This window comes from Sinohyriopsis cumingii, chromosome 7 (genome assembly GCF_028554795.1).
Source record: "Sinohyriopsis cumingii isolate HCF-2022 chromosome 7, ASM2855479v2, whole genome shotgun sequence".
Lineage (NCBI taxonomy): Eukaryota > Metazoa > Mollusca > Bivalvia > Unionida > Unionidae > Sinohyriopsis > Sinohyriopsis cumingii.
Genome location: NC_142967.1, coordinates 132283328 through 132299248, shown reverse-complemented (window position 1 = coordinate 132299248; position 15921 = coordinate 132283328). Strand labels below are relative to the sequence as shown.

Here is a 15921-nt window from a genome sequence, read left to right as displayed (position 1 = left end):
TTAAAAGACTTTCATTGTTATGACGAGCGTTAGAACTTTCCATTACAAAATAACCACCGCTACGGTGGCTTAGTGGTTAGAGCGTCCGCCTCGGATGCGGGAGGTCGTGGGTTCGATCCCCGGCCGAGTCATACCAGAGACTTAAAAAATGGTACTAACAGCTGCCTCGCTTGGCGCTCAGCATTAAGAGGTTAGTGTTAGGACTGGTCGGCCTGGTGTCAGGATAATGTGACTGGGTGGGACATCATGCTACATGTTTGCGGCATGATGTCCCAGTGCTAGAATCACTATAAAACTATTACACTGCAGACATCATAGCGATATGACTGAATTTTTTTTTAAAGCTGCGTTAAAAATCCAAATTACACGCACACACACACACACACACACACTCTACAAAATAATATGTTCTTTTTACTTACGCTTGCATAGATTGTCAATGCACACAAGATATAAAGGGTTTAAAAAAGTGTGAACTTGACTAAAAGTTTAAACAGAACAACGAGAACATGTTGCGGATTCTTTCAGTGTGTGTAGAATTGTAAAAATAAAAAGAACACCACATCTGGATAAAGTTTTACAAATTGCTATACATTTTCTGCATCATATGACATGATCATATTCAGTTACTTATTGATTTCCTTAATCAGTTTACCAAGGATGGCACAGATCTAAACCTGTTACAAAACGATATAGGTGGATCTGAGTACAATGGTTGTTTTTAATTAATATTTAAAATTTATTCATTCGGGACTAGGGGCCCATCACTTCAGACAGAGTTACATTATCCGATTATTAATAATTGCTTGCACTTCGTTCAGTGCGTACCATTAAATGTTTGTTATATAGTTTGGTCATATGTCTAAGACGATCAATACGGGATACACTGCAGTTTAAGCTCTAATACAGATTTAAAAACAAACGAGAACGACATTTGCGTCACTGAAATCAAAGAGTTACAGGTTTTCCAGTGTTCGATATCATAGTGAATGAAATGTAAATACGTTAGGCGTGCCCAATGCCCAAATCTAGAAAACAAAGAACTTAAGTTGCTTCGCTAAATTTCATCAATATTTGTATAACAGTGGACAAAGTTTGGCTATATCAGGAGAATGGTGTATCCCGACTTGAACGACGTAAATGTAGACAGTATACACGACAATAATCTGTTTATACCGCTCCAGTGGCCTAGTCGTTAGAGCGTCTGCCTCGAATGCGTGAGGTCGCGGGTCTCATTCTACATTTCTGCGGTATGACGCCCAAGTGCTAGACATCACTATAAACTGCCACACTGCAGACATGGTAGCGATAGGACTGATTTTTTTAAAAAGCTACGTTAAAACTCCAAATCACACACATACACACACAGACATCAATTTTTATCAATTAAATCATACCCTGTTTCCGCTTCCTTTGCAACCGTTGTTAGTGTGAGAGGCTGGTGCATGATCTAATTAAAAAAACCCAGCAACAATAGTTTGCTTCAAATAATTGATCTGATCTTTTGTCATGTTTATTAAGTTAGGCATGGATTGTATAGCGGCTGTGCAAATACATACGATACTTTGTAGGTTTAACTGGAGGGGTTGGTGATAAGTCTACTGAAATATCGATTTGTGGAAACCTTCGTTATGAATGTTAGCAGCTAAAACCTTAGGCGATATGTGTGCAACCATTATATCCGGAGATCATGACTGCAGTACCAAAGTATGCCATGAACTATTAGATGCAAAGGTGCATCATGTATCGCATGCACTAAATTCCAAGTGCTGGTTGATCAATTCTTTCGAGTTAGCCATGCATAATACGTTATGTTTGGACTGTACTATTATTATTGACAACAGTAGATCAAATAACCCTTTTTAGCATTTACATATAACTCACCTACCTAGACACGGCTGCATGACACTTTGTTTGAGCATTCATCTTTATGTTGCATCCATAACAAGTCAATTGCAGTGGCAATACAATGTTGTAAAATTGGCTATGCTAAGATTTAGGATTTCATACCGGCGAAGCAGGAGAGCCAAATCACGTTGGTTCATTCTTAGCACAGGCTTTACATTTTTTTTTTAAAGCATATATAATATGGATTTCGTGACTTGGAAATACTTCTAAGTTATATTCCTGTATTATGCGATATCCCACTCGCGTCCTGTCTTGGTAGTACTAATGTTATTCTTGTAAAATATATAACTGCTTATGCACATATCTCTCGCATTCTTTCTGGATATCATTCGAGATGGTATCACAGGTAAAACCTGTCTACAAGTATTTGCTCGCTTGTAACACGGACCTAACTGCAAATGGCGTAGACCCAGATCTGTATTCGCATTATGTGGCTGTAGATCAGGTCCCGTATTCTCGAAACTTTCCATGAAGAGACTCATGCTCAAACTAAAACAACGGCAGATCTGGGTCTACGCAATTGACTGTTGAATGTAGTTGTGTGTGTGTGTCTGCGTGAGCGCTTACGTGCGTGTGTGTGTGTAATACTCTAATGGACATGTATATATGAAAGAAAATCTGGTTATCACGTTTTAATACTGGTCCACAATGAATGCAAGAAGATTTTAAACTGCCAAAAACACGTGAAAACAAGATAGAAAAAGTCCCAGTATAGCAATAGGATTTCCTACTGTACAATATATTATGACTGAATGCCTTCATAAATAATTTCTACGCCTGTAACATTGATTTCCAGTTAAATACATTAATGGAACTCGATCACAATAGCACCTATTTGTTATCTAAATGGGGCTTAACAAACTGAAAGGGAACTGAGCGCTTTTTCTGTTATTCAGTCTCGATTTCCAATAATTATTCCGTGTTGACGACTGCGGCAAATTAACGCTAGGGCAGGAAGGAAGGGGTGATACTGTATGTATGTTTAAACAAGCAGCCTCAATTATGATGTTCCCGGTGTTACTGACCGGTATATTGAGCAGCCTGTAGATAATTGAGTTCTCAGTCTACATGGATACGTACAAGCACGTACAAGCATAACCAAAGCATATATATATTATCGGGAGAGAGAGGTCAGTGCACTGTCAGTTCTCATTCAATTTTCCCAAGTCTATGTTCGCTTTTATTGCTGCTTTGAAAAAAAAAAAGAGAATGAAACGTTGTTTGTGATTTTAGACTATGTAAGAGGGAATCACAGATGTTCATATGATGCTATGCTAAATTAGAAAGAAAAAAAAATCTAATGTAAAATTCGTTACGAAGAAGCGATTGAAACAAAGATTCGGTCATACTTGGAAATGATACTCGTTATTTCTTCGTTCAGGCACTACCTCGCGTACACATGGAGAATTACAAGGCTGTCGAAAATCCATCCGGTTCTTCTTTATGTGCTTCTGATTGGAGTGATTTGTATAGGTAAGTGAACTACACACACACACACACACACACACACACACACACACACACGCACTACCTTTCTACTTGTTTTCGTCCCAAATTTATACCCGAAACCTTTAATTGGTGCATTACCCCGTCCGTCTGTCTGTTTAAATGGTGTCATCTCGGTCTTTATGTACTACTGTATTTCCATCGTATCTAACTTTTTTTTGGTCAAGCTTCCTTCCTCGCCGTATGTGAAATTAGGTAGATATGAATTTGGATGTATGTAGATTTACTAGTTATAGAATACACAAATGCAACAAAATAACTTACTCTTTATTCCTTGCAATATTCGGATAAAATATATGCCATATCGTCGTAGATTTGTTGAAGAAGCCTCTTTACATATAACGTTTTCATAAAAACAAACACATTCGATAAGGTCAGAAAGGCAAGTTCTCCCTCTCTCTTTAATTAATCTATGCTACTCACTCCAAACGTCAATCCACCCATTCCTCATGCATGCATGCATGCATCCATTCATCCACACATAAACACATACGAGAAATGTAAGTTTCCAGTCAGCCTTAATAATGCAGCTAATGCCAAACAATGATTCCGAGATTTTTCTTTCGTTTTGTTTCTTTTTTAGGTCTGTCTGGACTAACGGGATTGCAGCTATATACAGGGGGCACTTGGGTCGATAAATTCCGTAACAGCGTAAGTTGGAACACCTGACAAGGTGTCCGATATCATTAGCATACCACCCAGCTCTGAAAACTTTAAAGATATTATTTTTATTTACCTAAATCCGGGCGCGGAAGAAATTCTTCAAGTTAATGTATAGAATGCTTACTTACAAGTAAGTATTGTTTTAAAACTCCAAACATAATACATTCTGATATAATAAGAGAGGATTGTCAGTACAATGAGACCTAAAATAAAGAATGTGAAGTTAAGTTCCATTTCGGTTTTAATAGCTCGATGGCATTATTACTCAATGACTGTGAATGTGATGTGATCATTTGCTTTCGTTTGGGATTTATAAGTCTACAATGACTACACTCATATTATTATTATTATTATTATTATTATTATTTGACCGAATTAACCTACTGTCTGTCTATGCACCGACTATTCAGTTGTATGTCAGGGTCTGTAAAATCAAAGTTTTCTTCCTGTTTACTGTTAAATAAATATATTATATGTCGCCTGACTTAACTGGGTGAAATTTTTCCTCTCCATAACTACACGAGTTTGCATCTACTAATATATTTATACAGGGAAAACTGCCAAGGTGCCTGAGTCCCATTTCATTAGTTTGCTCGCCGGAGATGAGCTTATACGTATATTTGTGTATAAAAGAAAAACTCCATATAACCAAATCCTGGTTGCTTGATTGGTCAGCGTTAGTAGTGTATGGGGACGATATAGCGACAAAGGGAAAATACATTACAGACCCCCCCCCCCTTGGACTATATAACAACGAGGGGAACTGAACATGGGGAATATTGGGACTGTATAGCGACAAGCGAAAGTGGGTTTGTTGTATAAGGGTAGTAGGAATGAGGTGACATCACGGTATTGAAGATTGGTAACACTTATCTAGGGGCTGACTTCGACTGGGCGGAACACTGGCAACGATGTTGCAAGTGGCTGACCTGAATACACGCTACTCTAGGGAACAACAAATACAGTAGAGATATAGACATATACATAAATGAAACATACAACACATATACATAGATTGAAACCGTAGGGTAAATGAGAACATATAAGGAAAGATGCCCTGGGAACATAGGGACAAGGGAAGGTTTATCATAGATTGGGACTGGATATGGACATTGGGGAAATTGTATAAGCCTGTCTAGGGACAAGGGCGGTAGAGGGCCAAACCCAACAGAGACAGAGACATACATATGCTAGTACAAGCCCGGGATTCATATATAAAGTATTACCTAGACCTGAAATTATGTTGGCGGTGTTCCTAAATTTGCATAATTGTAATGATGCTATAAACAGCTATATTCATGGAAAAGACCAACGACTAAATTGATATGACTAAAAGTAACGCTAAAATGACGAAATTGTCCCAGAATTTAAAGGAGATTAAACATATCCCCGAACATTAGATTACATTGATTTAGACTAAAATGGATAAACGTAGTTAATATTTATAGTCTCAACTTGTGCGACGATCGTGTATAAACACCATTGTATCTATTTATGTCTATAACCTGTTGAAATTCCTATGAAATCACATTATCTATTTATAGTTACAACTTGTGGGAAATTCCTTTGGAGAAACCCAATATTTATAGCCTCAACTTGTGTGACGTTCCTGTTTAAAAACCCTAGTATCTATTTGTACCTACAACCTGTGGAAAAAACCCAAGTCTATGTTTACCGTCTCCAAGATTCCAGCTTCAATGTTCTCATTTGCCCTACGGTATCAATCTTTGTCGATGTGCTGTATGTGTTATATATGTCCGTGTCTATATCTCTCCTGTATTTGTCTCTCCCTAAAGTAGCGCGTACTCAGGCCATCCCCCTGCTACATTGTTACCAATGTTAAGTACCGTGACGTCACCTCACCTGTTTCTTTGTTATTATCCCTATACAACAACCCCACTTTTCCTTGTCGCTACTATACAGTCCCAATATTCCCCATGTTCAATTCCCTTTGTCGCTATATCGTCAGAGGGTGATCTCAAAAGTCTTGTCGCTATATCGTGCCAGGGGGGTATATAATGTATTTTCCGATTGTCGCTATATTGTCCCCAGACTCGCCCAATGTGGGTATGTGAGAAAGCTGCTGTCGGTGGTTCTTACCGAGGTTTTCCCCGGTTCTTCCTCCACCATTTATAGTGGCCGCCATGTATGGCTTATCTTGCGCTCAGAGATGGCGTTAAAACAACAACAAAGCTACGAACTAATGAATAATGATTAAACACCACCCGTCTTTGTCTATACATTTCGCAAAACCAACATAATCGTTATCGTACTTGGAAAAAAAAACATAACGGAAAAAGGACTGCTTCTAAACCGATCCTGAACGCGTGCGCTGCACATTGGCATTGCACCGTTTTAATTAAGTGAGCTCTTCTCTACACGACGAACTATAATGTTTGACCCATTGTTAAACGTGTTGAGACTGAAAGCTTGATGTTACAGGTGTTGCAGACAATTGTATCCAACACAAAAGTACATTACCATGTTATTCTAATCTTCACAAAAGCTATGGTTGAAGACAAAAAGCCCTTAAAAATAACAAATTGATATTGTTTACCCCATGGCAAAAATTTGTCAAAAGTAATATTTCATGGAAAGCTACAGAACAGAGACAAAGCTAGGTTCATTAATAAAATCAATATTCTTGCCTTTACATTGATGACAGAAAACAGACCCAGATCATAAGAGACAGCTTTGAATTAGGATCAGATATTTTAACTGTGTAGGAGTTTTTCCAACATTACTGTATATGACCGCTTAAATTCTTTTAAGCCAACAGTACCCTATAAATCAATAGTTTTTCTCTTATTCATTAATAATAGCGTGGGTAGCAGACAGGTTCTCAAGCTTTCAGAACAGCGATGATAAATCATCATCTCTATTAATAGCTTGCATAAGAATACTACTCATCATCACTGACTTTCGCTTCCGTTTAGTTTGAGTTGGTTAGCAAATGTATATTATATACCATGGACAACAAAACCCTCTAAAAATGACTTTTAAACCCTTATGAACATATCCCCGTATACATAGTATCACCGCAATTTGTGCAAGTCTTTGCTCTTAAGACTGAACTACCCTATTCGCCTCTGAAAGGTTCAACGTTTAATGCCGAGATGAGCTTGACAAAATGACATTATACAGGTTCCACCAAATTTTATTCGCGGACAGTATGCATTTTTAAGCAATCTCCTTGAGATCTCATCTGCAGACCCTTTAGATTTTGCAGCCATCAAACTTCAAAGCACTTGAATTATAACAAATGTATGCCTTCGCTTTTACGGAGAGAGAGTGACAATCCCATCAAATCTGTTTCAGTATTGATCGAGTAGTTTGAGAATATTTTCCTGCATCTTCAGTTTTATATTATTGACTGTATTCAGTTTTATTAAATTCACGGTTTATTTTACTTTCTTTTCTAGAACCAGTCTGCATTCGCTTTAGCGAGATATGTGAAGAATATATGCCCCAAAGCGACAAAGTTGAAGTTGTCGCCTGCGAGAAATGCCCATTATTGTGTTCGCCACAAAGTGATGTATTGCCCAGTTGAGAAATCTGGTAGCACTTTCTGGAGAAGAGTTTTCTACCTCCTCTACGACTGGAATAAATCCTATGAACACCCTTTTCAAGTTCCAATCCAAGAAGCTCTAAGTCAACATTTTGAGAGTTTTATACAGCTTCGGCTCTGGAAAAAGGGGAACATTTCCCCGGAAAGTTTTTTCATGTTTATGTTTGTCAGGAATCCTTACACCAGAATTCTCTCTGCATACGTGGACAAGGTGTATCCACATAATCCAGTGTACTGGAAAAGGTTTGGCGTCCCAGCTATTAGAACATATCGTCAGAACCCTTCGACATTAAATCTTCTCTGCGGGCATGACGCAACATTCGAGGAATTTGTAAAATTCGTGGTTCAACGAGTCCTTTCTAATAAATACATGTATGAAGATGTACATTTCGCGAGCATCTCTGAGATGTGCAACCCTTGCAAAGTGAGTTACGATTATATTGGAAAAATGGAATCTTTCCAGACGGACTCGAAATTCCTTCTTGAGCAACTGGGATTAGAATCTTCGCTCAATGCAATAGGTGAAAGTTTCTCGAATATGTCAGTCTATGACGCCGTTGTGGATAGTGTTAACGGTCCATATTCCTGGCGACAAGATTTAACAAAATATCAATGTATTACATGGAACCAGTCTTTAAGAAGGTTGTGGCGCAAGCTTCAGCTTAGGGGAATTATATCCTTCTCTCATAGCTATCCATTCGATGGAGTAGAGCCAACGCTCATTTCCAAAGAGGAATATATACAATTCGCTTGGAATGCCCATTTGTCGTCTTCCAAGGAGGAATTAGATACGCAGAAGGAGAATGTACTTAAAGAAGCTTACGGATCGGTCCAAGAGGAGGACTTAGCACGTTTCAAATCTGCCTTCAAATCAGACTTTTACCTTTTTGGGTACGATGACACTCCAGCATTTATTGTAAATAGACAGAATCATAACTCTAGCTACAAGTACCTCTCGTTCATGAATATTTGAACTCGGGGCTAATTTGTCTTGAGCACTCATGCCAATTTTCTTTGCTGAATTCCATATTCCATGTGACTTCTTTTTTAGAATTATTTGTAACTACATCACCAAGTATGGTTACAATTTCTCGGTTATCTCAGTTTACTCCATAGCTTTTCGAACCTGATTCATGAAAATTTAAATCATTGGTTACTGTAGCGAAAACATATCCCTGAAATGTCTGTTTGAGTTGCGTGTCTATCAAAGTCAACATTCTAAATTGATTCCACTTCAGAAAAAGAGTGAAAGATGCAAGTTCTCTTTTTCTGAGAAATCCTGCATTTGCATAACTGAGCTATTCCAACGAAGAAGGCAAATGGTATCAAAAACCTATTCATCACCACATTTTCAGACCACTCGTGATACGACGAGATTTTCTGGCTTGATTGAAACTTTCCATGTCAGATTCGTGCCTATAAATGTTGTTATTCATCTAAGTTTTTTCGCGTTCACGCCGATTATCGTGTAGAATATTACAGATCATGATACAACGAGATTTTCAGACTTGATAGTAACTTTCCTTGTCAACATCTGGTTGGATTCATGTCTGCAAATGTTATCATTCGTCTTATCTATTCTTTTTAAAGCTGATCCTCATGTACATTGTTATGGATCTTAACTTCGCATCCAACTTTATACCTTTACGTACCCACACATAGATTGATTGATTGATTGATTGATTGTATATTTAAAGTTGTAGTTGAGATATGGCACCAAGCAATTCCCGTGATTATCCTCCCTAAACATGTGGCATATACAAATCAGATGTACAATTCATAGTGATATATTCATATAGCTAACAGGGTTGATGAGTGAGACAAACGTTTATTATGGCTTTGGTTTATTCTAGCTTTCCATGTAGATGACCAATCTCGCGACTTTTAATGCATTCACATGTTCACCAGAAGACTATGATCAACAAGTTCTGGAATATTCCTCTTATAAAACATTTTGTTTGAATAATGAACAATAATTGTTTAACTATAACTATTTTGAATACACATGTATTTCTCGATTGCAAATGGAATATGGTGATAAAACGTTTAAGCAGCTATACATTATACCAAGCTGATGTCGAAATTATAAATAAGATATAGATAGGTTAGTTTAAATATTAATCTCTTAATTAAAATCTAGAAACGATAATGCAAAATAAATAAAGAAATATCCCACTTATAAATGCATCAGATAAACAAAAACAGCAAGAACTCAATACAAATGTTTAGATCTAACGATATAGAACATCCGTGGTCGTGACATTCCGAAGTCTCTGCAAATATTTGAACATTGTACAAAAAGATGTCATCATTTTTCTAATTAAACTTACACACTGAATACAGTGTAGAGATTTATTGACGAACTTATTCATAATAGACAATGCTAAGTAATTTTATTCCAAATTGTATAAGGATACATTTGCATCAAGATATTTAAAGTTCTTACAGTTGAAGCCGATTAATTGGACGAATATGGAATACGCAGCCAAGTTTATTTATCTCATTAACTGTGGTCTCTTATGGTACGAAACAAGCAAATTTGAATGCCTTCGAGGAAAAATCTTTGACTAATTTTTATTTTCTTCTTCAGCGGTCCTAGAAAAGTCTGGCATACATGTCACTTTTTTGAAGGAACTGTTTGGATTCGTTATCAAACATGGTTACTATTGATCAAAATAGAAGAACCTTTCCATAACTTAATTAGAAAACCCGCAGCACCATAATATGCCTATACGGCCCGAACGTCCTAGCATAAGACCGTGCAGGTTTATGTGATCTTCTATCAAATATAAACAAAGTAGCAATGAATACAATAATTTTCATTTTCTTATTTTTATAATTTGGACCCGTTGTAAGGAAATGAGACAAGGGTCCCAAAGAAATAAATGTATTCATGCAAAGGTTACATGGATAATTGTCTTCACACGTAAACTTTGGGTTCTAAAGCCAACAGTTAGCAAGGTGAGCCATCCGAAACCACGTGACCTTATTGTGTAAGCTATCTACAACACATTTCTGCATACAAAGCAAGTTTCAGTAGTTCAAGCTTGTCATTGTGGATTCGATATGTAGCAAAAACAATCATGTAGAAAGATGTGCCGAGCAATTAGTTTTCAGTCAACTATCCGCACTCTTCTTGATTCAGTCTCTGTGAACTCAGCAAATGGTTTTGGTTTTTTAATTATTTCAACAAAAGGTATTATCTTACATTCAGGGAGGTCATTTCAATTTTTTTTAGGGTGGTGGTGGTGGCAAAACGTGATACCTGCAAACATCAACGCGCTGGCTATGGTCCCCCCCCCCCCATGACGTCCCTGTCTTACATATTCGAATATTCAATAAAAACTAGATATATCTGGCGTATTTTCCAATGTATTAATTCTGGATTATTATTGTTCGGAGGATTTCATTGTCTTATGCTCATTCGTTCATTTTTTCTATTGTGTATTACCCTTTTAGACTGCTAAACCTTTCTTCCCATTTCCCATCTCGTATATATAGTAATGATGACTACACAAACACACACACTATATATATATGTGTGTGTGTGTGTGTGTGTGTGTGTGTGTGTGTGTGAGAGAGAGAGAGAGAGAGAGGGGCGATACTTGAGCGTTATAGAGCTTTCATTTACGTTGTACAAAGGCGTTTCAAAAGTTCTGAATATTTTGTAATTTTTTAACCTGTCAATAAATGTCATGCCCAACGGTATACAAAATAACGTATTATAAACACCTGAAGAGATATGCATGTGACGTAGCATATATAAATGACAGTGAGGTAAAAATGCTAGAGAAGGAGAAACAGTTATGCTATGTAAGAGGAAAGAACATACCGTAAAATATGGGTGCTCTTCGCGTACTGTCTGACATATACCAAGGTCGACTTTTATAAAGACTACGGATATAATTTTAAATAATATCCTACAAAACGGAAGTGTTTTCGTTGTTTTAAAGACTGTCTCAAAGCCATGGAAGACTTTGTACTAAAATAGCCCAACTGAGGGATTTTGATTTCAACGTGTCTTGGTCAGTTTTTAGCTAGGGATCTGTTCCAACAGTCGGAAAAGTTTCAAGAAAATTTCTTGCCAATTTCGAGATGGGATGGGGTGGTGATGTCAATATATGGTAGGTATAACATAGACCACTAGGAGAATTCAACTTCGGTCCATATATAGAAGGTAAAATAACTAACATCTGATCTAAAATGATTTAGACATGGATCGTTCTTTGATAGTTTGCATGTTCGTCTGGACTAATCGGATAAATATGAAGGTCTTTATGAATACTGGCAATATTAAACATTTCGTTTTTTTTTTTGTTTTTTTTTTTGGTGTACCGACTGTAACCAGTCTTTGTCATGCGTTGGCATTAACATCAAGTTGGTTACTTATTCATTATTCCCTATTGAATTATTATATAAACACATTGATATCGCCTTTTATATGAAAAGTTTCAATAGCATGAACTATTCCTTAAAATATTTTCATCTAAACCCCTCTTTGGAAGTTTCTAGTAACGGATCTTCTCCAAACAGTAGGAAAAGTTTACATAAAATTCGTCTCTCCAATTTCGAGAACTAGGTATGCAAATATACAAGTGCTATACGAAAACCTCACAAGCAGATTACATCTAAGTTCACATATTGAATACCCCCTTTCTTAAAGGAATTTGACATTTATCCATCCTTCAAAGTATGTCCTGAATAATATTTCTGAAATTCAAAAAGGGGTTCCTCAGGGGTAGATCCTTGGACTGTTATTTTAAAAAACGTTTGTATCAATGTTTTCTATTTTATTAGATGTGTTTTATTAAAACTTTTAGGCAAGAAAGCAAATCTTTACGAGGCATATGAGTGGTCCTTATAAATGGCCTTTAGGATTCTTCTATTTTCATACAAACCCCAAATATACTATCCACACAAACGTACTCGCACGCATATAAACACACACTCTATTATCCACACAGAAGGGAATGGTAAAAAAAACAATATCTACTATCAATAATACCGCAATATTTACTATTAAAAAAAACCAATATCTACTATCCACACAAATGTACGCGAACACACACACACACACACACACACACACACACCACAGTAGAAAATACAAACCCAAACTATACTATCCACACAAATGTACGCGAACGCATACAAACACACACTCTACTATCCACACAGAAGGAAAGGGAAAACAAACCGCAAAATCTACTATCCACAAAAACGCACGCGAACACACACACACACACACACACACACACACACACACCACAGAGGAAAGAAGAAAAAGAAACAAATCTACTATCCACACACGGAAAGATAAAAAACAAAACAAACATTATGTACTATCCGCACAGGGGAAGATGTAACACGATAGAAATCAGGGTTGGTAGCCATCCAGAAAAGAAACATTATCTACTATCCACACAGACGAACAGGTAACGCGATAGAAATCATGGTTGGTAGACATCGTGGTCAACGACAAAGTAAAATCGACAGAGAGAATGATACCTTGTAGTCGAGTAGCGAGGTTTCTGGAGTACGTACGTGTCCTATCAGCACAGTACCGTCTCTAGCACTCTTGATAACACCAACTGTTTTTTTCTTTCTTGCAACCTTTCTCTTTCGTGGTAGATTTTGAATCGAATGGATGTCAACTTCCAAGTCACAGAAGATAGAAAGACACACAAAAAGACAGAGATATTTCAAAGAAAGGCTCATAGAAAAGAAAGAGTAGAGACTCCAAAAAGAAAATTATCTTGTATGGGTATGAACATGTATTCAATTACATACACTAGCTTAACGACCTGTGCTTTGGTCTCAGCAGTACCCATTTAATACATAACAATTGGACATGATACAAACATATTTACAAGTTATGTACATATTCATCTCTATATCCCAATTCAAAGTACTTTACACATTTCTCATTACTCAACACCTTTCATTTTATAAACTCCCAAATCCCATTTACACCACGATATCTCCAGACTTCAGAGTCCTTATACAAATCGTATGTCATTCCTATATTCCTCACGTTTATCCGTGTAAAGTCTGTACGTATTTCTTCTCCATGTACTAGATTTAGCTACATGTAAAGCCATAAACTTCTGCTGTCTTTTCTCTTCCACACTTCCATAATCTTCTCTGATAAAGAAGTTTCCATTATGAAAGGTCTAACAGTATCTCTAATACAAGGAGTCTGTAGATCCTTTATCTCTAAGCTCCATCACCGGATTGAAGAATCTTTAAATCGAAAACTCTTTAGATTCACTAAACTTCACATCACAAACGGTACTGTTAAACTCTAATACAATTACTGAAATAACATCAAATTTAAACTTCTACTTCCTCATCTTCTTCACAAAACAAATACTCAGCCTCATTCTGCTTCTACTTCATTACGCGGACGTTGAAGTAACTCTTCAAAGAACATGTCTGCAAACATCTCCAGTAAATTCAATAGGATACCTGGAGAGTATACCATGATGTTGTTGAGCTGTCAAATGTGTTATTGACAAGTAAATTCTCCAAAAGAAAGTTCTAACAAATATGACTTAAATATATTTGTTCACTTGATCTACCTTTCTCATATGCAATTCTTTGTCAAGATCATCTTTATTCACTAGCTTGGACTTTTCCTCTCCCCTTGACTTCTAATGAAACTTGTAGATATGATCTTGTATTTCCATTGGTAAGCTTTTGTTATCACTAGTTAGAATCCTATCACGTAATGGAACTTTCACTTCAATCCAGTCCATGTTAAATCCAAGGAAGCTAACGGGGCAATGACCAAAAAAGCCTGAAAACTCTCACACAGAACTCTCACACAGATATATCCCATATTTGTTTTAAAAACCCAGTTCTTGTTCCTAGAAAAGTATTTTAAAAAATTACCATTGATATCTTAGGGAATAAATCACTTCATATACAACGTTTACATTTAATTTTCATAAAAGAATGCCATTTTCTTACACGCTACATTAAATGTTAATTTTTAAGAAAAGGCTAAAACAAACAAGAAACGAACAAAAAATATGATAAAGTTCATGTTTCTCTCTTTATCCATCACGCTCGTTGTTTAAAATATGGTAAGCTACCACATTGTTCCAACGTAGATGATTTTATCATGTACATCTTTTTAGTGCTCGTTTAACCAACAAGCTACAGACATCTCCTTAAGCATCCAAAGTCACTAAAGTTTGACGAATATTTTCTTCATGTACTAGAGAGTGAGATGTATCGAGATCAAATCGTAAAACTTTGAACAGAATGAGTGTCTCGTGTACATTTAAAGGAGCCACCAAAATGTCTTTGTGAAGAGTCCACAAGGAATCGGCTGGTAAACGAAATCCCAGAAAGGAAGTCACTAAGAGATACACCACACGAAGACCCCAATTCAATGGACACAGTTCATGTAATGATTGTTGGTAATCCTCCAGCGTTTGAATACTCTCATTGTTTTCTTTCCACGGAATCTGTTGTATCACCACTGATAAAGGCCGTGGCATGGTAGTCCGTTTTTATACCTCTTTTTGTTGGAGGCAGTAAGTGTACTTTCTGCACAGAGATGATCGTACTCCAGTGGCGAATCTAAATGGTTTAGTCAGTAACTTGCACATCACTCTCCGTTCAAAAGTTTCCTCTTGAACTAAGTTTAAGGTTGTGTAAACAGTTTTGGTAACCTTCTAACTCTTCCTCTGTAAAACGTTGCAGCAAGTCTACCTTGTAGTAAATACGATCAGTAACATACCAATCAATCTCGCCCACAAGTAGCTGATCAATGTCTGACCACTGGAACACTTTCATCTGAATCATCTGGATCATTCTTCTAACAGCATTTAGGTATCAATGCTATAAACATCGGTGACGTAACGGATGCAATTGTTCTTTGCGTTGAACTTATATTTTGACCAGCTCTAGGTAAATGCGTTCTCTCGACTCTTGAGGCAAACATGGAATGTTATCTCGCAAAGTATCCATGAACATGTCAGTCAGTATTTATACCCATGTTGAGGTCACTTCTAATTGTCCTTATTTTATTTCATATCTTCTCCTAGAGCGAAAGTAATGGACACAGTAATTTCTGACCACTGCCATTCAGGGTAACGCTCAAGAAAGCTAATAATATCTTCTGATGTAAACGGTCTAAAGCGGAATACTCGAATGAACGCAGACTTGATCCAGAAAAATCTGACGAGTTCTTTGACTTTTGCATATCTCCACTTGTGAATTTCTCGACACAACTCCTCCGTAACTAACTGAGATTTTGCTCTGGC

At 36.9% G+C, this 15921-nt stretch overlaps 1 protein-coding gene across 1 annotated transcript; it reads left to right on the top strand.

The window, feature by feature from the left end:
• The first annotated feature begins 2242 nt into the window (after nucleotides 1–2242).
• On the top strand, nucleotides 2243–12308 carry LOC149796145 (uncharacterized). Its single transcript, XM_089963935.1, has 5 exons — nucleotides 2243–2254; nucleotides 3013–3038; nucleotides 3290–3381; nucleotides 3998–4065; nucleotides 7500–12308. Exons 1-5 carry the CDS (start codon nucleotides 2243–2245, stop codon nucleotides 8616–8618), a joined length of 1317 nt encoding a protein of 438 aa, XP_089820061.1. The 3' UTR covers nucleotides 8619–12308.
• Nucleotides 12309–15921: the final 3613 nt, after the last annotated feature.